The following is a 27,533-nucleotide window of genomic DNA, read 5'->3' as shown; positions in this document are numbered from 1 at the left end:
CGGGGGGGGGGGGGGGGCAGGAAGAGGGGCAGAGAGAGAGAGAGAGAGCCCTTTCTTCTCCCCTTTGATTTATACCCACTTTCCTTGGGTCCGTCCCCTAGGTCGACCCTCAGACCTACATATCCCATGTACAGGGAGGGGTAAGGTGTTTCATGGGATGATGTCACTAGCATGATCATGACAGCCCTCGTTAGCATATTGAGGGGTGTCAACTTTAATATGCATTTCGTGGATAATGAAGCAAAGTTCGTTCACCGGACACATGGCCCTTGAAATCTGCCCAGGTGCCCCAGGGCAGAGCCGTCCCATCTCCACAGGGCTCTCTCCCCCAGATACATCGGGCAGCCTTATCAGCTTCGGCCTCCACAGAAAGCACCCTGTGACTCATAGTTTTATCTTGGGAGTGTTTGAGGCAAATCTTCAATCAGCCTCAACTTTTGCTTTCCCAGGCTGTTTGTCTTAGTTTTTCACAGACCTGGTTGCTCGGCTCTCACAGAAGGCATCTTCAGAAAGATACTGGAGTTATTTTTAAGGCAAACTGCAACAGAATGTAGCCCATATAACTAAGGACAAAGATTCTTTCTTCATGTTTTGGGACTTGCTGCTTTTGTTTTTGTAGTATTTTCCAGAGCCCATAAATTCTAGCTGACATGTACCACTTGTCAGTCCAATCTGCATAAAAATTATGAAAATGTGACTTGTTGCATTTATATTTACTGATGGGGTTTCCTTCAGATGAAACGTATAATAAAATCCTGTTAATGTGTGTATAGCAGAAGTGTAAAGAGAGTAAAGCATTATTCTGCTTTGTCTTCCAGTGGCTTTGAAACGTATGCTGAACTTCAATGTTCCTCCTGTTAAAAACAGCACAGGAGAACCAGTATGGAAGGTAAGAACTATTTGAACAGGAATAGGAGAATTTTACAGTGTTCAAAAAGGTTCAGATTTTCAAATTTTAAGGAAGTTGAGTATCTTCTCCATGTTCTTAACTTGTATAAAATATTTTTTCCTGTGTGCAATGAATATACAGAATTGAATATCAGAATTGCTGAGAAAAATACATATTTGAGATGTTGGCTGCTTGATGACACAGTGACTGATTCCCTAGGCAATATTTTAATGAGCAGCTGAGGAGGACGTTTTTGAAATACACTTAAGTCTCATTGATAGCTGTTGGCAGAAACTTACATGATGCCTTACAGGTGAACTCACAGAGTTAGAAAGAAGCCCATAGAAAGGGAAGAGCTATTGATAGCCTTAAATTTAGGACAACTGAGCTCGTTACCTTTATTAGCTTTAAAAAGTAAGTAATTTGTGAGAAGTTTTTGCTAACACAAAGCATATATTCTGTCTCTTCATCCATTCTGTTGTCTTTTTGCCAATTCCCTTTTTTCCTCTCTGCTTCTCCTTTTGCTTTCTCCCAAATGCAGTCAGAGAAATTCTGCACTTCCAATAACAAATTTCTGACAGCAGATTCCTGTTTGACTGACACTTTTCAGTAGATGGAAGTGATTAACTGATTTTCCTTTATCACTGAGTTCTTTTCATTCTTTCTTATTTTTTGTTTTTGTATTAGTAAGCACAAATGGAAGACCATGACAGATTAATGATGTATAATGAATTGGTAAATGTTTAGCACTTTTCAGTTTAGGACAGTACTTCCTCAAACCTGAATTCCTGTATCCACTGTATCCTGTATTCTGCTGTATCCACTTTTTACACCACTTTGTAAAAAGATGTGTATCTATTTCAGGTTCTCATTTATGACAGATTTGGCCAAGATATAATCTCACCTTTGCTCTCAGTGAAAGAGCTGAGAGATATGGGGATCACTTTGCATCTGTAAGTAAAAAAATTGGGATTTTTTTTTTTGCCAAAATAACTTTATTTAATATTCCCTCAGAATTGTAAACAAAAACATTGAAAAACATTTAATGAATAACTAGTAAAATAAAGATTATACCCTTTCTTGTTTCTAAAATCAGGTGGTATTATTCAGAATCATGGAGTGGAAAGGTCATTCCAAACACAGTTCAGTAGGATTTTTTACTAAATAGAGCGGCCCCTGCTCAAAAATAAGAATTAAGTAAGTGTTTTGGGGAATCTATAATTCCCTCTGTATTCATATACCTTGAAATTATTTTGGCACAAACTGTTTCATGGGACTGTGCATATTCTCTGCTAGTTGTATTGCACATAGATTATAATTGTTTGTTGTCAAAGATAAAGAATCTTTAAGTATTATTTTAAGAGATTTCCCATTTCTCTTTCTCCAGATTACATTTATTTAATCATTGTCATTCCTTAGCTGTGGTTACAGTCATGGAGGATCTCTGAAAATACTTTTTTGTTTTTAAAGTTTATTAACTCTTACTAACTGAAGGCTAGAAATGGAAACACAGTTTAACACGTTGATATATCGTCAGAAAAGTGAGAGAAACATGTAAGCACCTTGCCTGTCTTTGTTTTAATGAGCAGAAAAGACATGTTTAATAGTATGAGATGTGCAGGGTTTTTTGTTATCATGTCAACAATTAATATTTGGTATATGAACTTTGTGGATGCAGTATTTTACCTTCCTCTGAATGGATTAATCTATTTTTGAAGACTTGCAAAGTCTTTTCTCAAACTTTTAATAAACTTCAGAGACCTCTATTAACATATTCAGCCAAATATTATACAAATATGATTTTGCTATTTTTTCATGTTTTGTTCTTGCTAAAATCTAGATGGTATATGGAGAAATTGTAGGAAATTAAACGTGTCTGTATGAATAAATAATTTCTTTAACTTCTATAATTTTCCACAAATCAGAGAAGGAACACTTTAGAGCTTTATTTTTTCTTCTTTGCAGGCTTTTGCATTCAGATCGGGATGCTATTCCAGATGTTCCAGCTGTTTACTTTGTAATGCCAACAGAAGAAAATATTGACAGAATGTGCCAGGTAACTTCTGTGCTTAATGTTTCAAATGAGCAGACGCAACAGAGGTAGAGTGTATGAAGTAATCCTGCACTCACTGGAGCGTGACCATTCTATATCTAGTTCTTGTGCGTGTTTCAACACCTTTGCTAGGACTTTTTTATAATTTAGCACATACTTTGCATAAAAATATTACCCAAAAGTTTTACATGCAAATTTTTTTGTTTGGTTTTTTTTCCTAGAAAAAAAATAGGTTTTGCAGAAAGTAGGTAAATGTGTCTTCTGTGTTTCAGAGAGACAGTTTTGGGAGTGAAAAGACAAGAGGCAGTGGGCACAAATCGAAATACGGGCAAAACTCTGCTTTGAGCCAGGGGGTTGGACTAGGCTAATCTCAGTTTTTCACATGCTCTGGGGGGAATTGATGGAAGGTTGACATCTTCACCAAAGGAAGGAAGAAGAGCAAAGGGTACTTTTGATTGGTGGTAAGGTGTGGAGTAGTTGTTGCTATCTGGTACCTTAACTTTAATTTCCTAGGTTTTTCAGTTCTGTTTTAGGTTTGTTATATCTAGTTATGTAGTCAAAAACTGTGTACAGGGCTGTACAAACTAGCAGTTTACTTTCAAAAATTTAGTCTGACTGTGGATGATTGCAACATCATGTAGTAAAAGCAAGAATGTTTTATATTAGTACTTATTCAGGAAAAAGATTGTGGTTTTCCTTCTTTTAGGATCTTCGAAACCAGCTTTATGAATCTTATTATTTAAACTTTATTTCTGCCATTTCAAGAAGTAAACTGGAAGATATTGCAAATGCTGCCATAGGTGCTAATGCAGTAACTCAAGTGGCTAAGGTAAGAAAACCCCACAGTCTCTAATGTTAAAGACATTACCTTTACAGGTGTTACTGCATTCTTACATGACCACATCAGTGCCATACACAGCTTTTCTGACTGAATCATGAACAAAATAAATGTTTAGCTAGATTCAATGTCAGGCATAGATTTACTGAGGGGAAAAAAGGGAATCTGTAGTCATCTCACTAATGCAGCTTATTACTGTGCTTCATCTTAGTCAAAAGCCCAAATGCTGCAAGACCTTTGTGTTAAATGATAAGAGGGAAAATACAGTGGTTACAGAGTATTCCTGATCTCATCAGCTCAGTGTGTGCATCCAGTACATATATAATGGGTTGGGGGTTTTAGCTCCTAAATACATGAAAGACTCAGTGTGAGTGCAGTTGTCATTTTAAAAATAGGCAGTGTAATGTAGAGGTGAATGTTTTATACATAGACAATATTATTCAGTACTCTCCTATACGTTTATGATTTAAAGGCAGGTGTCAGGTATGTACCCTTTTATTTTTGTTGAACACCTGTACCAAAATCGGCTAATTATTAAATAATTATTTTCATATATACTTAAATACATTCACTTTTTGTCACTCCTGTTAGGGAGTACTACGGGCATGAGAGAAAGAAACTGTTGTGAAATGAAATGAAAGCTATTAGTATTGTTTAAGCCTTTAAGCAGGAGTAAGTTGGTGTAGCACTGTGAAATACTTTCTTAAATCTATTTTTCTGTTGTGATGTCCCATTAACAGTTTATGCTATAGAGAGGTTTATTTTATTTCCTGAATGTACAGATACATTGCAGAAAAATTAGAATTTGTGAGCTATAATCTCTGATTGTGTAGATACTGCCCTCTTTCCTCTCTCCTGCCTGAGCGTTCAGCACTGTTTATGTTGTAGTCCTTCATATCCTTCATATTAATAAAAATTAAACCCATAATGTCCTCCATATGTGTTTTTTCAGTGATGACTGGCTTCTAAAAATTTGTCCACAGCAATACTTGAAGTTGGACTTCAAGTATGTCAGCACTTTTTGGTTGCTCTGATGTTTTGTGTTACCACTCAATCCTTACACAGGCTTTGTAATTCATACATTATATCTTGCATTTCTTTCTTTTAACAGGTAGTTCTGTAAATGGTTCAAAAAGAAGTAGCAATAAATCACAGATAGGTGTTTTTATGCTTCACTCTGGACTGTTCTGACCATGATTTCTTGGTTTCTAGGTGTTTGATCAGTATCTTAATTTTATTACTTTAGAAGATGACATGTTCGTATTGTGTAACCAAAACAAAGAACTTGTTTCATATCGTGGTAAGTAAAAGTTTTATAAAAATTATACCAGAATGTCTAAGTTGAAATTTAATTTTGAAGTTGTAGCTAATGCTAAGCAATGATTTTATTTTGCTTTGATCTGCTCAGAATTCAGGATAATCTGTTAGTTGTGTAGTTTAAAGTCATGAAGGAAACAAGTTCTTTGATATTAATTTCAGCATCTTTACTACATGGTATTGTAATATTGAAAAATAATTACATACTTTGAGATAACAAATTTAATAAAGCAAAACTGCAGTATAGACATATATGGATAGTAGGGCTTTTTATAGATGGAATAATATAAGAAAAATTTCATATTGTTTACACATGTAAATAAACACTGGGTGCTGCTGTATTTAGGCACCACTATTCACATCATCACTTCTGCAGTTCCTAAGGAATTGAGTATTTTTTTCCTGTGTGAATGGTCAGTTGGGAAGTTTCTGCAAGGAATGCAAACATATATACTAGTTGTCATAATTGTCCACATGATTTTCCTCCCTCCTTTGATCTGATTTTTGTGCTCCCTGATCTATTTAATACGCTAAATCAACAGAGAACTATCACTCTACCTCTTCTGTCCCTCTTAGTTGGCTAGCTATTACAGGGTAGATTGTCTTGCTGCCCCTGCTGTACTTCTCCCTCATCTTCTCCTCCTTTTACATCAGAACCAGTAATCTTGGAGCTGCAGAGTGTTTGTTCATTGACTCATTCCATAGAAAATACCAGCTTATTTGTGTGATCTACAAATCTGGTGCAAGGGAAGCAGCAGAAGTGTGTAAGTCAGAGGCAAGATAGCCCTTTTTTAGCCACAGCTCCTCATTAATTTAGTCACAGTGTCTACACATGGTGTCACACGGTTAATTCCTGATTTATTTGGATGCACAGAATACTCACTAGTGACCAGATAGAGGTGAAAAGTCTCTGTATGCCTAACATTTAGGCAATAATTGTTTCCTCTCTCACCCAATTTTCAGAGTCGTTACCTTTCTTTAAAAATGGATGCATAATAGTGAGTTCTTTCTCACACCGGATTGATTCCATTGTCAGAATGAAGGGCATTTTTGTTTGAAAAGCAGACTTTTTTTTTAACTAAAACGTGCTGTTAAGTGTTTTAGTAATGTTTTGTGATGTGTATGTAAAGACACCTGACCAGCTCTCTTAAGATTCCTGCTAGCTAACAAAGAATTTGAATTAAAAAGATAGAAAATGTTTTGCACTCATCAGAAATTCACCACCCAACACATGGTTTCACAGTTTGTTTAAACCAATCTAGAAGTGGGCAGTTCCCAAAAGCTGATCAAACGGAAATCTAAATTCCCATAGAGAGGGATTAGTTTTCCATTAGAGCACTGAGTTGATCCACCTCACTGTGTGAGTTCTAGATCTGACACAAGCAGGCAGTAGGGATGCAGGGGCAAAGAAAAAGTAGTCTTCTTTGCCTTGGAGAGTAACCCTAGCAGAAAACTGCCAGTTTATATAGTTTCATAATCTACATAAATTAATATAAATCTGATGGTGATGAAAGATGGCTGCTGTTCTTGCAGCAGGACTGCCATGTGTGGCCACACATATAGCTGAATGGTTGAACTAAGATCAATAAAAGGCTTTCACCGACAGAAAGGAGATAACATACTCTCTGTCCATGTAGTAATGGACAAGAAGTGATGAGCTTAAATTGCAACAAAAAAGTTTCCAGTCCGATATTAGGAGCACTTGATAACATTAAAGACTGAAATATTAGAATGGATTACCTATAAACATTATGGTATTTTTATGACTGGGAAGCTTTGGGAATTCTTTTAGACACAGAAATAATATGAGTTTGACTCATCTTTGGGCAAGAGGACTGACTCAGGCTCCCTCTGGTTCTGTTTTTCTATGGCTGTGTAGAAGTGTCCTTGTTTTGGCTGGAACAGAGTTAATTTTCTTCCTAGTAGCTGGTACAGTGCTGTGTTTTAGATTTAGTGCGAGAATAAGGTTGGTTAACACACAGCTGTTTTAGTTGTGATTAAGTAGTGCTTATCCTAAGTCAAGGATTTTTCAGTTTCCCATGCTCAGCCAGCAAGCAGGGGCACAAGGAGCTGGGAGGGAGCATGGCCAGGACAGCTGACCCGAACTAGCTGAAGGGATATTCCATACCACAGGACGTCATGCTCAGTATATGAATGGGGAGGAGTTGGGCTTCAGGGAGGCTCGCTGCTCAGGCCTCAGTCAGTGAGTGGTGAGCAATTGCATTGTCCATCACTTGTCTTTCCTTGGGTTTTATTTCTCTCTCTCTTTTTATTAGATTCCTTTTCATTACTATTATTATATTTTTATTATCATTGTTATTATTTTAGTTTAGTTATTAAACCATTCTTATGTCAACCCATTTACTTCTACTTTTTTTCCAATTCTGAGAGTGGGGAGGAGTGAGCAAGCAGTTGTATGGTGCTTTAGTTGCTGGCTGGGGTTAAACCAGAAGGAAGAGTAAATGGGTAATACTGGTATAAATCTGATCATCCTGGCATCCTGTTTGATGCTATTGGAATGCTTCTTTACCAAATTTGGATCAATTTTATAAAACAAAAAAATGTAGGAGACCTAGGCTTACTTTTCTGTAATAGGTGTATCCCCCATAAGTGTGTTACAGTGGAGAGAGAGGAATATATAGAAAACATGATAGAACATTTTACTGAAAGATTATTAATGGAGTTTCTCAAAGGTTGACCTAAGGAGCAGTAATACTGAGTATTTGTGTTGATTGCAATGGTACAAACAAAATGAATATGCTCATAAAATGTGCATGTTACACAAAATTAGAAGGCAAACTGAGAGACTTATTAGTTGGAGGTAACTACAGAAAGATAGCCCCAGTTAATTTCAAAGCTTTTTATTACAGAAAAATACAGATATTGGAAACAGTCTGCCGTTCTTAATGCTGATATTTCAGAAACTTGAACTCAAAATAAAAAATTGCTAAGGGGCGCACTTCTATTGCTGCTGCCATTTTAGCAGTCTAGTAGAAACTTTGACTTACTAAGATAGCTGCTGATAGGAATATAATCCCTCTAAAGTTCTTACAGGACAAAAGCTGGGGAAAAAAATCACTTTAAAGTCGGAGAATTATGATTATGACTGGCCATGCATAAATTTAGGATGGAAGGCTTTTTAATATTCAGAGCTTTGACGTTCATTTTTTGAAGAAAGAGTATAAGACAGGTAATTATGTGAGAAATTTTTAAAGGTAAAATAAAATGAATGAGGATAGGATTTATGGCATGAATCCTAAGGCAGTGCTTGTCTTGAGAACTGTGGTAAGATTAGGTTTGATGTTTCCTCTTGGCTATTATATACTTGTCAGTGTTAGTTATTTAATAGAAATGTTGCTATGTGTCTCTTGTTCTGACCTAAGTATGTGAGGGAAATCTTTCTATCTGTAGTGTGAAATGTTTTAGAACTTGGGAATTATCCCTAACCTGGAGACTGAGAGTAAATTTATTAAAAAAACTTTTAAAAGGAAAAGGAATCTCCTTTACAAGAGATGGGATTTAGAATCTTTAAATATAGATAGCTGCATACTGTAATTCTCTTTAAATTACACAAGTAATTCTTGTGGGGTTTATATCTGAAAAATGGTTTCCAAGTGGATGGCCATTTCTGTTCTGTAACATGGTTTTCTAGGAGGTCTTTTAATAGTGCAATACTAACAATCCAGAATTTAGAGTATACATTGTTAGAGATAATTGGAAAAGATTGTGTAGTGTTTGACCTTATACAGTGGGCAGTAATTAAGTTCTCCCAATTTTTTGCTGAAAGACAGAACAAACTAATGGATATGCTAAGAGGGGCATTTCTGGATTTGATCTCTTGTGTAACAAAAGCTGTTGGCTATTATCAGCTGTTAGGTAAGAAGAGGATTGCTTTCTCAGTATTAAAGTGGCATAAACTACGTTAACCTTATTCTTCTTTTCCACACTGTTTTAGCTATTAACCGACCAGATATAACAGACACAGAAATGGAAACTATAATGGACACTATTGTTGATAGTCTCTTCTGTTTTTTTGTTACACTTGGTAAGTTTTCAAATTCTAGCATATTTTCCATATATTTTCCTTTTAGAAGAGATCCATGTTCAATGAGATACTTAGAAGTTTAGTGATTTCCTGTAGCAAATTAAAAGCAGAGTTAGATCTGTGGCAGAAATCTTAATGGTTCACAGGGTGGGTTAATGATCTTGCTCGAATTCCTGTTCTACATCACTGCAAAAGACAGTAAAGACTGTCCTACATGGGAGTTGAGTCTTAGTCTTTGGTATCAGTGGGAGAAGAATACTGAAATGCAAAGGTTTGGATTCACCGTTTTTATAAAATACCAGTTTGCAATGAAGATCAGTAGTACTTTGAGTTTGGATTGGTAGCTTTCAAAAAAATACCAAAAAACTACAGAAAAAGAAGAAAGAAAACCCTCACACAGACCTTACAAAGATCTAACTGAAATAACTCAAGGAGTAGGAAGAGATATTAAATTTACTTTAGTGTGAGTTTTCTTGATGCTTAGCTTATACATTTTTCCTAATGATGACATTTAATCTAAGTTCTCACTGAAGTCAGTCAGTCTGTATTGACATTCCTACAAGGGGAGCTGAGGATTGCTATGGGACAGTCTGTTCAAGAGACATTCCCTTGCACCTACTGAGTTCCTTCTTTCAAGTGTTAGCATGATACAAATTAAATCTCTTTTACTCAGTCACTTAAATGCTGTGGTATTGGAATGTTCATATTAATACAGATAAGTGAGAAACAGTAGCTAAAGATTTTGAAAGCTGAATCCTGAAAGCCAATGGAAAATGTGCTTTTGAAAATATAATAACATTACCTTGCAGTGAGTTGTAACCGATACATTGTAGTGGTGCTATAGTACTTACTATTACTGTTTTCAAGGGACTTCGAACCTCTTGAAAGTAACTTTTAATGCTTCTATATGAGATAATTTATTCCATCCACAGTACTTTAGCTGTCTTTGTAGTGTACACGATACTTCTTATCAATTCCTGTATGAGTTATTAACTTACTTTTGTGAAACATTATTTATATTTTTATATAACATTTTTTGTTTCATAAAGACTGCAAGAGACAAATTTAACATGTTGGTATTGTCCACTCGAAAAATATAATCTCAGAATGTTACTAAAAATTTGTTTTTTGAATAGTACACTGACTTACAATCTGAAAATTATAATGCAAATTATAATAATGCAAGTCAATATATCTTTTATTAGGAGCTATTCCTATAATCAGATGCTCAAGAGGAACTGCAGCTGAAATGGTGGCAGTGGTAAGAAACTATTTTCTAAACAAATATCTTTGTTTAAAAACTTCCTAACACCTTGTTTACTTTTCTCAATACTAGGCAGAGATCTAGTGTCATTGTATCCTTTTTCTTGTGAAGAAAATAAAGCTGGAAAGGAGATATACCAGTTTTCCTTTCTGATTTTAGTTCCACAGGTCTCATCTGTAGAAATTGTAATATTATGGAATCAGCTGATTAGAAAATTACACATGAATAATCACTCTTAATCTAGAGTTTATCAAGATTTTCTGACAGGCAGCATAATTACAACTGTTAAGCTCTATCTACACACAGTTTAAAAAGTGGCTGTCTGGCCTGGGCTTTTCTGTGTGTCTTACTGAGAAATTTTTATCTATTTTGCTAGGAAACCCCGTTAAGTACGTTTCTTCTATATCAAATTAAAATTACACTGAACTTGATCATCAAGTAGGGATGAAATTACCAAACTAAATCACAATTAAAAATCCCTACAGCACTGTCTTCAGTAGGAGTCAGTGTGCTACTTTTCTTCCATCTTCCTCACATCTTTGTCAGTGAAGCCTTAATGCTGATTAAACCTAGAGCATTCAGTGTGCATTCGTTCATATTGAGGGTAATATAATTTTTATGAAACAGTGTGGCAGTGTCTGACAGCCCAGTTTGCTGCTCCTGCTGTGTTTCCCTCTTGGTGTTTCCTACTGGTATTTTCTATGTACATGTTTAGGGAGAGGGTGCTGATTGCCTGGGAGAAGATTAATGGACATAAAAAGAACGTCTTCTGTATAGTGCTGGATATAGGTATAAATGCTGGAGGGAGAAAACAGAAGGAAGAGATTTCTTTCTTTTTTGTGTATCGTGGACCTAGACTTCCTGTAGCTAAGACATTTATAAACTACAGAAACAGCACAACAGATCTTTAAATGTTGGTCATATTAAGAGGTTAGGGAACCATTGGTTTGTTAAAAACTGTTCTGTTTTTTCCCCCCTCAGAAATTAGATAAGAAGCTCAGAGAGAATCTAAGAGATGCCAGAAACAGTCTTTTTACAGGTGACACACTTGGAGCTGGCCAGTTCAGGTATGGTATTAGTAACAACTATGTATTTTTATTTTTCATATTTCAGTTGTCTTAAATGACTCATTAGGATAAGTCACCACTGTACTGAAAACTGTATTTGCAAGAATTTGGTTCAAATTCTATAGTAAAAGAATTTAGGGAGTTTTCCAATCTCTTAGCATAGCTAGTTTGAAAACTTTTATAGCTAGTAAGTGAGCAATCCTAGGACAGTGAGACAGAAATTATTTAATGAACCACGTAATTTTGTTCACTCTCTAAACTCAGCAAGAACCAAGCTCCTGCAAATACACTCAATTTACAGGACCAGGATATGCAGTTGGATGTCTGAACATACCTGTTAGCAACCTTTAGTCCATTAAAAAGAAAGAAATAACCCATTTTCTCACTTGTAAGCACTGCTAACAGTTGTAGTTATATCAAAAACAAGTGTTTCTCAGCTGATCCCTATATGTACCAGAGGAGGACTGTTTGAGGACTACCACTTGGATATTTAGGTATTTAAGGACTGTGAAGTAATGACCATTTGAATCCTTTGAGGGGAAAGAGGGGTGAGAAAAGACGTTGTGGATGCTTGCATGTATCTAATAATGTGTTCTCAGTAGCCTCCTGCTTATACAGTTGCCTGCAGGTAGTTTAATACTCCACAGGCTGCCTTAGCAAAGTGTATTACAGGAGTTTACACTGTACATGAAAAGATGAGGAGATGTATTGGGAAAACTAGATGAAGGAAACAGTTGTGATCTCCTAGCTGGATATAAAATAGTCATACTTTTATCTCAAATTAAGAGCAGAACTTGGATAAAAGACAGAAAAAACATCAAGGGTGGCAAAATGGAATGAGATTAAAAGGTGTTAGGAGAGAGAATAGCTGTGAAATACCGCTTCCTCATAGGAACTGAATTGTAACCACTGTTTTTCCTTCAGAGGGATTATTTTCCTGATAGCATAGCATCATTACCTTAAAAAACTCAAAGGAAAGGGAAACATGGGAACTTTTAACCAGTTAAATTGCTTCAGATCTTTATTTTGGTTTTCAGAATCAGGTGACTAAGAGTATTGAGATTATATATCTGTATGAAAATACTTACTGCATGGAAATCCAAAGCATGGAATTAACATGCTTTTACTATGTTCAAATACGCTGTAATTTAGCCATCGCATTTACTGTAGGTTTAATGTGCTTAAGGGAAATGGTTGCAATAATGTTCTGTCAATTCACAGCCTTCCTAGCTTCGCTATACATTTTTCATGTAGCCATAACCCAAGACATTTAGGCATGTCTGCATTCTTTTTACACAAAATTGAGTACTGATGAAATTGCCACAATGCGTCTCAGAAATTAATGATTTTTTCTTTATAAATTTCATATACAAGCAAAGAGAAAAGTGAAATTAAACACTCTTGGAAGAGAGATTTTATATTTGACGTTTATAATGGGGAATAAAGTCAAATGTTACCCACTCAGACAGTTGGTTGGAACTCAAATGTGTATCCACACACAGAGATAATAATTAATACGTAAAAGGCTAGTTACTGTTTAATGGTTTGACTACTTCTCAATATTTATGCATTGGTAATTTCTCTTAGTACAAAATAAAATAATCTTTTTATCATTACTAAGAGAGCGATTCATGGAATTTCTGGCAGTGATCAGCCCCAGGTGCTTTTGGGAAGGCTGGAGGAACTCTGCATAGTCAGTTTGGCTTTAACTTGAAATACAGTGTAAAGGTGGCTGATATCACTCAGGATGTTAAATGTTTAAAGTACTAATACAGTGTCATCTTTTCAGCTTCCAAAGGCCCCTATTAGTCCTTGTTGACAGAAACATAGATTTAGCAACTCCTCTACATCATACTTGGACATACCAAGCTTTAGTGCATGATGTTCTGGTAAGAATAAATCTGATTTTGTTACCAAAACTATTTTTTCACTCAGTTTGTTACTAAACACCAAATTCTCTCTTAATCCAAAATCTGTTTTGTCTGTTTTATTTGGGAGTTGTTTAGTAAAAAACAACTTGGAAACTTTTCTCGAGAAGGTTTATTTACAATAACTTCTAAAATGGTTAAAAAGTAGAAATCTTGATATTATGAAAAAATAGATAATTCAGCAGTCCTAGCTTTTTCATCAGTAGTTCATGATCTTTTCTGTTATATAAACTGCAGACTTCATTAAGTGCAATTCGGTTTTGAAAAATAAATGCTGTTAATGAGTTTTTAAACCACTTTTAGTTTGAATTTCTAAAAATACCTATTTCTGGTTTTCTCCACAAGGTGGTGTAGGTGTTCAGTATAGAGATACCAAGTGGTACATGACCTTACTGTGAGAAATCTAAAATAGACTTTTTTAATAACTTTTTGGAAATCCAGATAGCTTTAAACAACTTTTATTTCCTCAAGTTTATTTTATAAAACCAGGAGTAGAAGTGTACTTGAATAAAAGTAAATACTATTCACCTAGGATTTATGCATTTCGTACATAGTCATGGAGTAAATAATAAAAGATAATATGAGTAAGAATAATTGCTATCTGGACACTTTTATATGGTAGAGTTAGTTATGCAAATCATTTCAATATCTAGCTTTGAGAAATATTTTGGTTTTCTTATTGAGACTGTTAGAGGAATTTGTAAAATATGTACATGCACATATGTGTTTGTATACAGAGTTGGTTGTGAATTGTATAGTCATAAATACAGTGTTATCCAGAAACTTGCATTGCTACGATGAAAATATTCTAGCAGTAATGGGAATTTTTAGAACACTTTTCTATTGTACGTAAATCATTCCTTATGAAAAGTCTCTTCCCCTAGAGCTTAAGGATGATTTTTACAAATAAACTTTTTTTGGCCTGATTTCTTTAGGAAAGTCATACATGAAAAAAACACGGTTTGCACTGTGTTTTCTCCAATAACTGTTGAACTGGCTAGAGACTTACAATTAGAAGTACTGAATTTTTACAGATTTCTTTTGAAAATCAGTGAAAGAATAGGGGATGAAAACCCAGATTTGAATTTTTACAGGGGTAAACTATTGCACAAGGTCTACACTTATTTTGTCTTGTTACCTGCCAACTACTTAACCAGCAAATGCTCATTTACTGGATAGTAAATCCCTGCAAAGCTCCCTGTACTTGCCTCCTACTCACAGCTGCCAGGTAGGGAAGGTAGTGTCAAATGGTCTCAGGCATGTGTGGGAGTAGGACTTTGGTGCATCAGGATGCAGAGGGATTAAAGATGTAGTGAAAGTTGAGGACAACTAGTGCTACAAATATGGAGGGGTGTTAGAATAACACTGGAAGAATGATTTGAGGATCTGTACTGCATCAGGCTTTGGTAGTTTCTCTGGAATAACTTGTTAAATGTTGCATCTAATTTTTGACTGAGCCGATAGGATTATGAATTTGTCTGGTGAAATTGTAACCAAGTGGCCTGTGATTCCATGTCAAGGGCAAAACTTTAATTTCAAAACCAGTCAAGTTATTCACCTTAGACAAGCACGCCAGGTTCTTCACGTACCGATCATATTTCATGAAATAACCGCAGTAGCCTTTTAAAAGGCCATATATTGTAACCATGAAAGTGTTACCAAGGTGATGATTATGTAAACTGTACTTTCAGTAAAATTGTTTTTCATTTAAGCTCTCAGTTACAATAGTCCAGGAATTTTGTGCGGTGTTGAACTAAATGTTAACCCAGCCACAAAGTTGTGTACTGCATCCATCTAAAATTGTGATTTCTACACATAAACAGGCTTGTATGAAGAGATTCCCATTTCTAAATAAAAAAACCTTTCAGGAGTAGATACAGAAAAATGGGAGGCATGGATAGAAAGCCTTATCAAGAGAGAATGGGGAGGTGAAAGGAAGAACTCTTAATCAATAAGAATAATTTTGGTAAAACAACTTGTAGATGCCAAAACTAACTTGGAAACTCAGGTCACTGCTGAGTTAGATTGAGCCAAAACGTAGATCTTCATTAAAAATTACAGCTGAATTTGCAATCATTTTTTCTTTCTTTGAAGTCTTTATTGAACATATGTACTTGAAAAATACTCTTTTTTTGCTGAAACATTAAACATGTCTTGTAAGATGAGGTTTGTGCTCATTGACTGCGTGTGTTTCCTTTGGGTAGATACTTGGTTTTGTTTCTATTCTGGTATGAATCATTCATAGTATTACATTTTAAGTGTGAACTCTGCCAAGGGATAACTAGAAACAGTTAAAAATTTTATTTGACAGTTTCACTTACAGTGTTCTGTATACGGTAATGAATATAATAAAGTGGAGCTTTATTTCTGGAAAAAATATCTATTCTAAGATTCATGACAGATTCTGTATAGTTGAAGATTTGACTCTATCATTACTTGCCAAGCAAAGAGCACCTTTGAAATTTTAAATGTTCTTGAAAAGGGTTAGAATAAAGTCAGCAAGTAGAGTACTGCTGAAAACCAGAGGGAATATGTTTGCTGCAGAAAATAAAGAGCTGTCCTTTGCAAAATTAATTGGGAAAAGAACCAGAGGACATACAGGGAGCAGTGTGGTGACATATTATGTGAGCAGAACTGTGCAATCTAGCAAAAAGATGTAGTTTCTAGGTTCATGCATCTGTGGAAGAAGTAAAGCTATACGGAGAAATAGCAACTTTATTGCAAACTGTTGCTTTATCCTGCACTCACTATTTCACTAGCATACAAAAAAATAGGGAAGAAGCTGTGAAGGTGTAAGTAGTCCTTGTGGATATTCCTGTTGCTGATGTCATGAGCTTCTTTGCAGCTTTGATACATTTGCTGTAGTTGTGTAAGTGAAATTCAGCCTTGGAAACATTTTTTGTCTGCAACACAGAAACTTTTATCCTTTCACGTTTTGGCCAGTTGTTAGAGCTCAGTTGTTGCTAAATAATTTATTTTCTATACAGAAAACAGTGTTCAGAATTCAGTGTCAGAAGATTAGCTGCATGTGAGACAGTCAGATGTCTTTGCTTAACATTTATTGCCTTGTTTGGTGTTTTTTTCAGTAAGTGTGAGTAATTCTGGAATTCTTACACTGCTGTTGTTATTATCTAGTTAGTTGTAAACCATTTCCTGCCCCCTTATGAAATGGTAATAAATAGCTATGTTAATATTTTTTTTAGAAATACTCTAGAACATAATCGATTGAGTATAACAGTGATTAAATAATTAAAAACTGTCAAATATTTACATAAGATTCCTCTTTTAATAGGATTTTCATTTGAATAGAGTTAACTTGGAAGAATCAACAGGAATGGAAAGTTCTCCAGCAGGTGCTAGACCTAAGAAAAAAAATAAGAAGTCCTATGATTTAACTACATCTGACAAATTCTGGCAAAAACATAAGGGCAGGTAAGCTGTATAGATACAGAGTTTATATTAATTCAGTCAATATAAATTCTAAGGCTTCTTCATATTAGTTCTATTTTTAAGCTTGGAAAATATTTTTGAAGGGGTTTTTTTTAAGGAATGATCATTTTGAATATCCATTGTCCATATTAATTGTATATTAGCTTTTTGTTACAGAGGACAAAATTGTTCTTCTCAAAATTATATTAAAATACTGAAAGCAATGAATATATCTTTGAAAGTTTAAGTAAACCTACAGTAAGATGTTATTATTTTCACCGATTTGATACTGCTGCATGAGTTGTGTATTGATATTTCTGAAAGTGTTTTCATGATCATCTTGATCGTGAAACGTGTCTGGTTCTAGTGTTTCAGTTTGCATTAGGCTCAGTTAAATCAACAGAGTTTTGCCTTAGTCCTTTTCCAGAGGTAGCTGAGTCTGTTCAGCAAGAACTGGAATCCTACAGAGCCCAAGAAGATGAAGTCAAAAGACTTAAAAGTATCATGGTAAGTTTTATCACCTATACATGCTTTATGTAAAGCATAATAGGACTTGGAGAGATGCTTAGTCCACCCTTGTCACCCCACACAAAAATTATCAGCACATGCTGAATTTTAGGCATAATACAATCTTAAAAGTAGGACTAGAAGTACCATATTTCATGAGAAGGTTCTATTTCTTGTGTTTATTGGCGTTACATTTATATAACTTACATAATAATTATAAAACACAGTGCAGAATTTAATACCATTATGAGAAAATGGTTTCTGAATGTACTGACTGTATTTGCATGTGTGATCTTTGCATTTATTATGACTACTTTTATTCCTCTTCCCAAACCATTCCCCAAAACCAAGGGTATAGAAGGGGAGGATGAAGGAGCGATAAGTATGCTTTCTGATAATACAGCTAAGCTAACTTCAGCTGTCAGGTAAGTAATCAATAATGCATTATTGTTTAATTAATTGGGAACCATTTCTAATTCTTTCTGTAATTTCTCTTTTAATATCCTTTGAAATAAATAGCTTTAAAAGTAGACTGTTCAGCTCAGTGATAAAGTTTAAGTGCCGTATAATTCTGATAAAATTTAATGCATGTCCTTATCATGTCCTTACATGTGTAACATCCACAGCATATGTGTGTGAGCCCTACACATGACTTTGGAGTGTTTTCTCAGCAAATCTGAATAATCCAAGTGCATCATAGATTTATCTACTTGCTTTTGCACAGTGTGTAATTAATTACATTTTGATTAATGTGGTTACTGTAACATCTGTTGACAAGATTATAGACGTTAAGAACTCTGCATGAGAAATTTACTCCTGCTTTTGCGACCTAGCTACCATGGATGACACTCAAAAACTGAGATTTAGACTTGTTTCTCATTGTAAATCTGTTTTTCGATCCACTGGTGCCTTGGAGAAGGGAGATGTTCAGTTTACTGCATTTCACTAAGACCCCAGTCGGAAGGAAGAAGCAATGATAATTACTCTCAGGAGATGGGGTGATATGCCCAGTGTGCTGTGAAATCCAGTGTGTGTCTGCATTAGTCATCTTTTTGTGAGTCTGAAAAGTGATTTTGTATGCCAAGCCCTGGTTAGAATTTGACTGGATTTACAAAGGATGTGTGATGGATTAGACAGTTTCAAAAAAGTGAACAAATGTTTCCAGGCTCCCCCTATAAAGTTTTAAAGTTTTATACTTCTCAGGATGCTAGTTTTCAGGTTGAGGCAGCAAGATATGAAAGTGACAAGCATCAAAAGCTTTAAACTGGTAGCAAAAAAAAAATCATATGATTAAAGCTTCATCAGAAAGTTTTACTGTTCAGTTAGCCTCTGTATGACTGTTTTATGTAATCTGGCATTATAAAGGAAAATCTTGTCTCCCTCTAGAAAAGTGTATAACACAGTAAAGTCTGATATTGCGGTATTTTGACTCTAGGATTATGCTGAGTTCAGATACCTTAACGGCCTTGCATTTAGGCATGTTTCTGCTGGAAGAATTAAACTAGTCTTTGCTATTTCTTTGTCCATCATGTGAAGGGTATCTTCTTCCTGCTAGTAGTTGATGGACAACAAAACACAAAGCCTAGTTTAAGTCTTAGGCTTTACAATATCTAGAAAACTTAAAGATATCTATTAGTAATTAAAAACCAGAGGTTCTAACATAGAGCATTACCTGTCTTTTTTTTTTTTCTTTCTTTTTTTTAAATGCAGTCCTTTACAAACACAGTACTAGTCTCCTTCTAGCTATGTCATTAATGACCAATCATCATAAGTAACATTGATTTTATAATTGCTTAAAGGAGGAAAGAAAGTATGGTTACTTAACTTCATGGTTCTTCAGGACATGCAGTCAGAGTCATTAAGTGCCTTCTCATCCGCTTATTAAACTGAGTAAGACACTGACTGCCTGGGGTGCTTTTGGATATGAAAGTGTATAGACCCTGAGCAGTCTTTTATACATGTGATGCCCAAGTGCCAGCAGTGCAAATCATGTAGGTCGCAACACCTTAAGTAATAAATTTTATAAGAAGTAAGCTTAACTATTCAGTTTCCCATTTCACAGAAGAAAATATTTCAGTTATGAATCCTGTATAGAGAATTCATAGTAGATTATTTGTTTAGGTAAGCAGGGCATATATCTGATCTTGATCGCAAGCTTTCAATAGAAATATTAAATTACCCACATTATGTGTATTTTTTTGCTAGTCAGTGTAAAAACCTGTTTTACTGCTTTACATGTGGATAACATCCTTCTGTTAATGAGAGTCATTACATCTATACTTTGTAATTTTTTAGTTCAAATCCTACTGTATTCTATAATTTTAGATTTCAGTAATCTTTAACTTAAAGGTCCTTTCCAACCCAGACTGTTCTATGATTCTATAATTTTTTTTGTACCAACTGTATACTACATCATTCAAGTAACTGTGCAACTCAGCGGGTTAGTTTGTATTTAATCTCTTCAGCTCTCTTCCAGAACTTCTAGAAAAGAAGAGGCTCATTGATCTTCATACAAATGTTGCGACAGCCGTTTTGGAGCATATAAAGGTATGATTGGTCTCCAACTTCAGTTACCTATCAGTAGTGCTCCTTACCTGGAGAAATGTATTTCAGCAGGTGAAGTAAGATAAGAAAGAGAGTCTTCTCAGTTATGCTACCTTTTACAGAAGTCACTGTATAACATTTACTTAGTGATGAAGGGTGAGTGAGAATGAATTTTGAATACCTCTGCATGGAAAACAAAGTAAACATATCAAATTTTTTTCTCATCAGAATTTGCTAGTATACTCTTATCTTTTATTATGATGGCCACAACCTTTATTGTTTATGATAGAAGTGTTCTGTTTACTTTAGAGATGTGTCATGGGAAGTTATGACTTCAGTCTAAGCAATTTTCTGTTCAGTATGTGTTTACCAGAAGGGTACTCTTTACTGTTCACCAGTGAAAATGATACCTAGAGGAGTGGCAATAATGATGCAAGTTACTAAACTGATTTTTCCATCAGAGCCTGTATTAGATGTCTTGTGCATAATTTAAGCTCTTCAGAAGGATGCTTGTCCCCTTTCCCGTTTAAGTCTGCTGCTCTTGTATCAGAGAACTTGCAGACAGTTTCAGTATCAAGACCACAGTTACTACTAGGATGACTTGGAAGGTGCATCTGTTTTCAGAGTATAAGAACAGAAATTGTTGATGAGGCTTTCAGAAACACTGAAATTCTGGTTTTGAAAGTGATTCAAGCACCAAGCGTTACTGAAAATCAATTGTTAGAAAATTTTACCCCATGCTATTTATAACTTGTGGAAGTTTTGAAGCTAACTTTAACATTTGTAAAGTGCATAAAATCTGTCCTCAGTTACTACAGCTACTGATTTTTTAAAGCTAAATACTATAAATGAATAAAGGATTCATTCTGGGTTACAATGAATAAATTTATTTTATATATTTATAAAGTTGGGGAAGAGGTATAAGTATGCCTCTCTTTGGCTTATTACTGTAGGGGCTAGTTTATGTGCTTTCGCAGTATTAGGCATGTCAGGTTTTATATATGGCTATTTAAAACATTAATACCATTGGAAAAAATAGAATTTGACAATGTAGATATTTTATTTGATGCCTTGTCTGTACATTTACTTTTCTAAGAAAGATACTGAGATGGTAATGGCAGGCCTTAGTAGTATTTTATATATTACTTGTTGGATGGAAGCCAGGTTGCAGACCAAGATGTGGAATGGTAATATCATTTTTGATTGCCAGTGTCCTCTTGGCAGTGGACTGGAGTCAGATGCACTTGTTTGTTCTCCATTAGGTGACAGTGACACACTTCTCTGACATCTAAAGGTGGAAGGAATTGCCTTAGGATCCCTCTGCTATAGCACTCTACTAGCCCTTGGGCTTTTTCCTCTGACAGGGAGCCTGCTATTAGAGGGTTCCCAGGGAGTGGTGATCCATTTCTCTATAAATGGTTCTTAATTCTGGTATTGCAAAGTGCTCAGGCTCCTTACCTTCTTATTGTATAGCTCTCAAAGCAGATTGTGAGACAAATGGGCATGCAGTTTCTTCAATATATTGATGATATGTGCATCTGTATCATCTTTTGATTTGGAAAGAATCATTTCATCTCCAGATATTTAGGAAACTATCTTAAACTCAAACTAATGCAGAAGTAACATGTTTTTTTCTGTTGGAAAAGCCTTTTCACTGACTGAATGTAAAGTTTCTTCCAAATTGCATTGTCCTGTCCATTTTCTCTCTTTTCACTCTCCAGTGTTACAAAAAGTATCTTTCTGTCTTGAGCTGCGGAATTTTATGTGCAGGATGATATGCTACCTAATGGATTCCTCAAAAATGCTCTCAAAAAGGGTAATATCTCAGTAATATCTCAGCCAGTACTTTTTAAAGAAATTCTGATGACACCTTGAGGCTGTGGTTAATACGTTTTATATACAGTTAAATAATTAAACCAAATTAGGATAAGAGATAATTTTTTTGGCAAGTGCCCAGGTCATGAGGAGCTAGTGAGGCACCATACTCTTCTTCAGGTTACTATATTTTCACTTTTAAAATAAACTGGAAGCACATTCATACTTTAAAATAGACTGATTGTCTATTATGTTTTTTTACTGCATTAAGTATTTGAGCATTTTTCTTCACTACATATATGAGAATCGGTGCAAAGAACGCTACGAGACCTGCTTTAGCTATACTGAGTGAATTTAATTTTTCTTGTGGTCTTATGTTCAGTTTACAGCTGCTTTCCACATTCTCTTGGATCATTTTCTAAGGCACAGCAAGAGGAAACCAGAAATTAATCACATACTTAGGGGATTCTGGCAGTTTTCTGGCATATCTAAGTGTTTAGAGAAATGATGGAAAGAATGCATTACTTTTTTCACTAAGTGAACCATCAAGTGTTTATTGTCAGTGCTTAGAACAAATGCATCCTCGTTTTGCATTGATTGTTTTTTCTCTGAAGAAACTAAAGGACTGTACCCAACAGATAACGGATTTAGGACTAGAATTACAGATATCTTTCTAGCTGATTTAGAGTTTCAAGTAATGCTTATCATTGCATGTCATTCTAATATGAATAGGATTACTGGAGTATGTTAAATCGTGGCATATAAAAGGGTGTACATGTACACTTTTCTAATATTATTAACTGGAGCATAGGTAGATAAGATCTTGTCAGAATTCTATACATGTGACTATAAGTGGCAGATTTTTACGTGGATTGCTGTGTGTTTTAGATTACTTACACTCGTTTGGTTTAGGGTTGTTTTTAATTCCTATATAATTTTCTTATCACATATCTCTGACTTTGCTTGGTCTCAAGGCCTGATACTTTGAATGACTCCATTATTGGTATTGCCAATATGCCAATAGCCTTTCAAATTATCAAATTCAAGTTTCATAAAGGAATTCCACCATTTTAACTATTCTGTTTTAAAGGATGTTATATTTTTGTCTTACCACATGAACAGAAACGGTATGTGTTTGTGAAACATATATATTATGGTGGTCCAGGCTGTATTTCTATAGTTCAGAACCAATAATTGAGTAACTTTCCAGTAAACAATAGTTTTTTCTCAGTTTAGTTACAGTGACCTTTCTGGCATCATTCTGTGCAGTTCAGTCAAAGGGCACTGGCTGATCTACCATTTTCAGCCTTCTCCCAGAGTTTATCTTCCTCTCAATAGGAGCACACTATAATTACTGGACCAACCTCACTCGTTCTGGGGGCTGTTATTTGTCGTTGTTTTCTGTCAGTGTCTTTGAGAAAGTCCTCCCAGTAATTTCTTAGAAAATTTATTTTGTCCTGCATGTTCTCTCTCTCTCTAAAAGGAAGAGCCTTTGTACTGTAAAGAGGGTGGGAGAGCCTCCTACAAGTCCTTGCAAAAATTACCCTCTAAGAGGTTTCATTGGGTCCTGCTTCTACTTCCCTGCTTAAAAAAGGCAAAACAAGCTCAAGTGTAGCACCTTAACTGCAATAGAGATCCTGTCCCTGAATTGTGAGCCAGAAAGCTTTCTTGAATGAGATTGGTGTGGAACAAGATGTAATAGTAGGAAATCAAGAGCAAGAGGCAGGAAGGGGATAACTGTAAATGTAAATGCATCTTGACTTTATTATTTGTTTTTTACTATTATTTTTCTTCACCTGATTGCCAGTTTGGCACCCATAAGAAGCTCTTCTTTGCTGTCTTTTTTTGTTGAATCTACAGGATTGTTTAGCTCCTATTCCCCAGCTTTTCCTCTTGGCATGTCTGTGAGTTTGCCATTGAGTGAGCAAAATTGCACTTACTTAAATTAAATGGGACATCTGCTTCTTATCAGCACTTCTTAAACAAGTTGGCTCTTCGGGAAGTAACTGTCTCATTGATGTGGCATATCTGGGAAATCTGTCAAAAGGTAACTAGTAGTGTTTAAGGCTATTCAGTAATCCACATAAAATTTGGTTAGGTGTCCATATAATTCCTACTGAACCAGTATTAAGAAGAATATTGTCCTAATTAGCATCTTTGCTAGTAATCTTCATTAGTTATCTAGTGAAAAAGTAGAGGAATAGACTCACTGTATTGATCCCTCTCTTTAGTTTGTGTTTTTGTCGCATCAGACAGATTTGAAATTTTATGTTGCTGCTTACCTCTGATTTCCCTATTGTGGACGGAAATAAAGGACCTGAAGTTCTAGGATTTTCAGTTCTTTTTTTTTTTTTTTTTTTTTTTTTTTAATTGTCCAAAATTTGTGAAGAGGGCGAGTGTACGTGTGCCATTAATGTTTCAGTTTGGGCTCAGAACTGTAGCAAATATATGCAACCAGTGAGTCTCCTTTGTTGCAGTTAGTCTGTTTTGTTTGGCAGTCTTAGTCAGTCGTAAAGTTGCTCATGGTTAAGAAGAATTTTACCTAGTTTGTGCTCCAAATAAGTTAACAACTATAAATCTTTTCTTAACAGTTGAAAGTATCTCATGTTTGAATTACATAATTTTATTTAAAAGTTGATACACAAATATAGTCAATTAGTGAGGGGGTTTTTATGTTGTACATTTTTACATGCCATCTGAATACATTTGTCCTAAACCGATCATCAGCTAAGATAATATGGGCATTGCCAAATTCAATAAGGTATTTATGTAATAAGATAAATTTTTCACATTTCAAGACAGTCCTTTGTTTGTTGGATGCCTTTTGTTTGCAAAAAATATTTTAAAAACACTGAATTTAGCTCCATGTAAGGAGGTACAAATGTAGTTTAAAAAGTGAGTGAATGTAATGGAAAGATTAGAAAAATTGTAGTAGTTCCTCTGCAGTTGTTTTACAGAATCACAGAATCCTTCAGGTTGGAAAAGACCCTTGGGATCACTGAGTCCAACCCTCAGCCCTACTCTACAAAGTTTTCCCCCACATCATATCCCCCAACATTGCATCTGAACAGCCCTTAAACACATCCAGGGACGGTGACTCCACCACCTCCCTGGGCAGCCTATTCCACTGTCTGACCACTCTTTCTGTGTTTTTTTTTTTTCCTAATGTCCAGTCTGAACCTCCCCTGTTGCAGTTTAAAGCCATTCCCCCTTGTTCTATCACTAATCACCTGTGAGAAGAGACCAGCACCAACCTCTCTACAATGTTCTTTCAGGGAGCTGTAGAGAGTGATGAGGTCTCCCCTCAGCCTTCTTCTCCTCAAACTAAACAGTCCCAGCTCCTTCAATCGCTCCTCACAGGATTTATTCTCCAGGCCCTTCACCAGCTTCGTTGCCCTCCTCTGCACTCGCTCCAGCACCTCGATATCTCTCATATTGAAGTGCCCAAAACTGGACACAACACTCCAGGTGTGGCCTCACCACTGCAGAGTACAGGGGCACTATCCCCTCCCTACTTCTGCTGATCACACTATTTCTAATACAAGCCAGGATGCCGTTGGCTTTCTTGGCCACCTGGGCACTCTGCTGGCTCATGTTCAGCTGCTTGTCAATTAGAACCCCCAGAGTCTTTTCTTCCAGACAGCTCTCCAGCCACACCTCCCCAAGGCTGTAGCGATGCCTGGGGTTGTTGTGGTCCAAGTGCAGGACCTGGCACTTGGCCTTGTTGAAGCTCATCCTGTTAACGTTGGCCCACCGATCCAATCTATCCAAGTCTCTCTGTAGAGCCTCACTATCCTCAGGCAGATTGACTCTCCCACTTAACTTGGTGTCATCTGTGAACTTACTGATGATACACTCTATTATAGAGTTTTATCTCTCTAGAAAGAGTTAAGGAAACTGTAACGCAGATAGTCTTCAAGATGCTGTAGATTTGAAGTCACAGAAGATGTCTGATGTGCCGGATACCAAATTGCATCTGAAGTAAGGACTTGGAAAAAGGCTGGTAGCTCAGTTTTATTCAGACTTCAAACTAGTGTAACAACCACTGATAATCACTTTGGCTAAATACAGGATTAATCCAAGGTTTTACAGCAGTGTAAATATCTAAATTTGTCTGGGACTACTCTTCTAACATGAGTTCAAGGTAAATATAGCTTGAAAGAAGCTCTAGCCCTTTTTTTGTCACTTCATATACCTTATATGCCATAGTCACTGTGACAAACAACAGAAGACATCCTCCTGCCCCTAAATAGAGCAACTGGTCATTTTTGAAGCACTCTTCATGGTAATTTACTTTATAGGCTGTAATTACAAGCTTCCATAAAGGCTTTAATAGAAGTTGCTGTTCTGTGAGTAGCTGTTCTTCAAAATGAGTTCAGTAGATGCTGAGTAAGAAATAGAAGTTCTTATATAGCTATATGCATCATAATAAGCTGGTTACCAAAGGCTTTTATTATTAAAATATTGTCATTTACCTCATCTTTTATTTTGTGTTCTAATCTCTAACTCATTTTTTATGAACTTACACTACTTAGAAGGTGAAATATCCTAATACCCTTAGGCTATAGAAGTACCTTTTTCTTTTTTTCTTCTTTTTTTTTCCTTTTTTTTCTCAGGGTGGTGAAATAACTGTTTTTTAAAATTCCATTTCCTTATTTGTGATCTCAGGAATAATTTTAGGAGAATCCAGAAACATGTGAATACCAGATTTGTAAAGTTTTTATGTTGCTGTCATTACCACAACCACTGCACTGGGTTAGAAGGTGCCATAGCAGTTTTTCATGCCTTGGCATTGTCAGGCAAAATTTCCTGAATCTTTTAACCAAAGAAAAGCCGCAGTGATTCTTGCCTTGCTCTGGCAATATCATTTCAGTCTCCCAATGGGTATGATGTCATGTCCCTGAAATACTTCCAAGGCAACAGGATGGAGATACTCTCTGCCAGTCTTCTCTTTGAACCAGTAAATACCTGAATTTGTCCAAACACCAGGTTTTAGTTACTGGATATTAAGGTTTTGTAAGCTGAATAGTTGTAACATTTGTTGTGAGGCTACATTTTAATGTTCAAATGCTCATAATGATCTGTTGTGTAACAGAAGTTTTTAAAATAAGTTCTGGAAGGCATTTTTCTATCTTTAAAGTTCACGACAAGATGGTCAAGAAGTGCAAAGCATGGCTGTTTGTGCAGATGTATTGCAATGCTGTCATCAGTTGCATGCCATGTGATGTCTTCCATAAAGCTTTTGCCTTATTAACTTTGTGCGGTCCCTGTGCCTTCCTCCCTAAAAAAGGGGTTTCACATCTTGGTCCACGTGTCATTCTATAATGAGACACTATTTTTCTAGTTAGCAAGATAATCTATTTATGAAGTCGTCCATCTTCAGTGTGAATGAATTATTGCAAGCCTTTGATCTGAGGTGGATAGTACCAACCCAAGTTGGCAGTTGCCAGCTTTTCTCTGGGATGATGCCTTAATGTATTTAGGAGTTTTTCACAGTTATGTGCATTGAGTAATTGCCTTGTTGACTGAGAGACTTGAAGTTTGGCATAAATTAGACATAATATTCACTTGACCATTATTTTTTCCTATTACAGCATAACACACTACATATGATGGCATGTAGTTTTCAGCTATGGTGAAACCATAGTTGAAAACAAAGCTCCTCTTCCAGTTTAGTATTTCCGTATCAGTCATCCCTTGCTTAACTTGCATTAATCAAGTCATTTTTAATAAGAGAATTACATAAGCGTCTATTTTCTGAGTTAAAAAGCATATTATAATGCGAACAGTAGTTATTTTTACGGAAAATTTATTTAAAAGTATTTTTTTTTAAAGTC

General features: G+C 35.6%; 1 protein-coding gene across 1 annotated transcript in view; it reads left to right on the top strand.

Annotated features, from left to right (window-relative positions):
* The first annotated feature begins 819 nt into the window (after nt 1–819).
* The window catches only part of SCFD1 (sec1 family domain containing 1), a 49,134-nt gene continuing 22,420 nt past the window's right edge, over nt 820–27,533 (top strand). Inside the window, exons 1-13 of the mRNA XM_026850089.1 lie at nt 820–889; nt 1,754–1,842; nt 2,855–2,945; nt 3,649–3,771; nt 4,993–5,080; nt 9,053–9,142; nt 10,348–10,403; nt 11,388–11,473; nt 13,263–13,362; nt 16,694–16,833; nt 17,247–17,337; nt 17,689–17,762; nt 19,803–19,884. Coding sequence (XP_026705890.1) covers nt 833–889; nt 1,754–1,842; nt 2,855–2,945; nt 3,649–3,771; nt 4,993–5,080; nt 9,053–9,142; nt 10,348–10,403; nt 11,388–11,473; nt 13,263–13,362; nt 16,694–16,833; nt 17,247–17,337; nt 17,689–17,762; nt 19,803–19,884 — 1,167 coding nt within the window. The 5' untranslated portion in view covers nt 820–832. The remainder of the gene's footprint in view (nt 890–1,753; nt 1,843–2,854; nt 2,946–3,648; nt 3,772–4,992; nt 5,081–9,052; nt 9,143–10,347; nt 10,404–11,387; nt 11,474–13,262; nt 13,363–16,693; nt 16,834–17,246; nt 17,338–17,688; nt 17,763–19,802; nt 19,885–27,533) is intronic.

Source organism: Athene cunicularia, assembly GCF_003259725.1.
Source record: "Athene cunicularia isolate RWA chromosome 5 unlocalized genomic scaffold, athCun1 chr5_part1, whole genome shotgun sequence".
Classification (NCBI taxonomy): Eukaryota; Metazoa; Chordata; class Aves; order Strigiformes; family Strigidae; genus Athene; species Athene cunicularia.
This window is presented reverse-complemented; position numbering and strand designations above follow the sequence as displayed.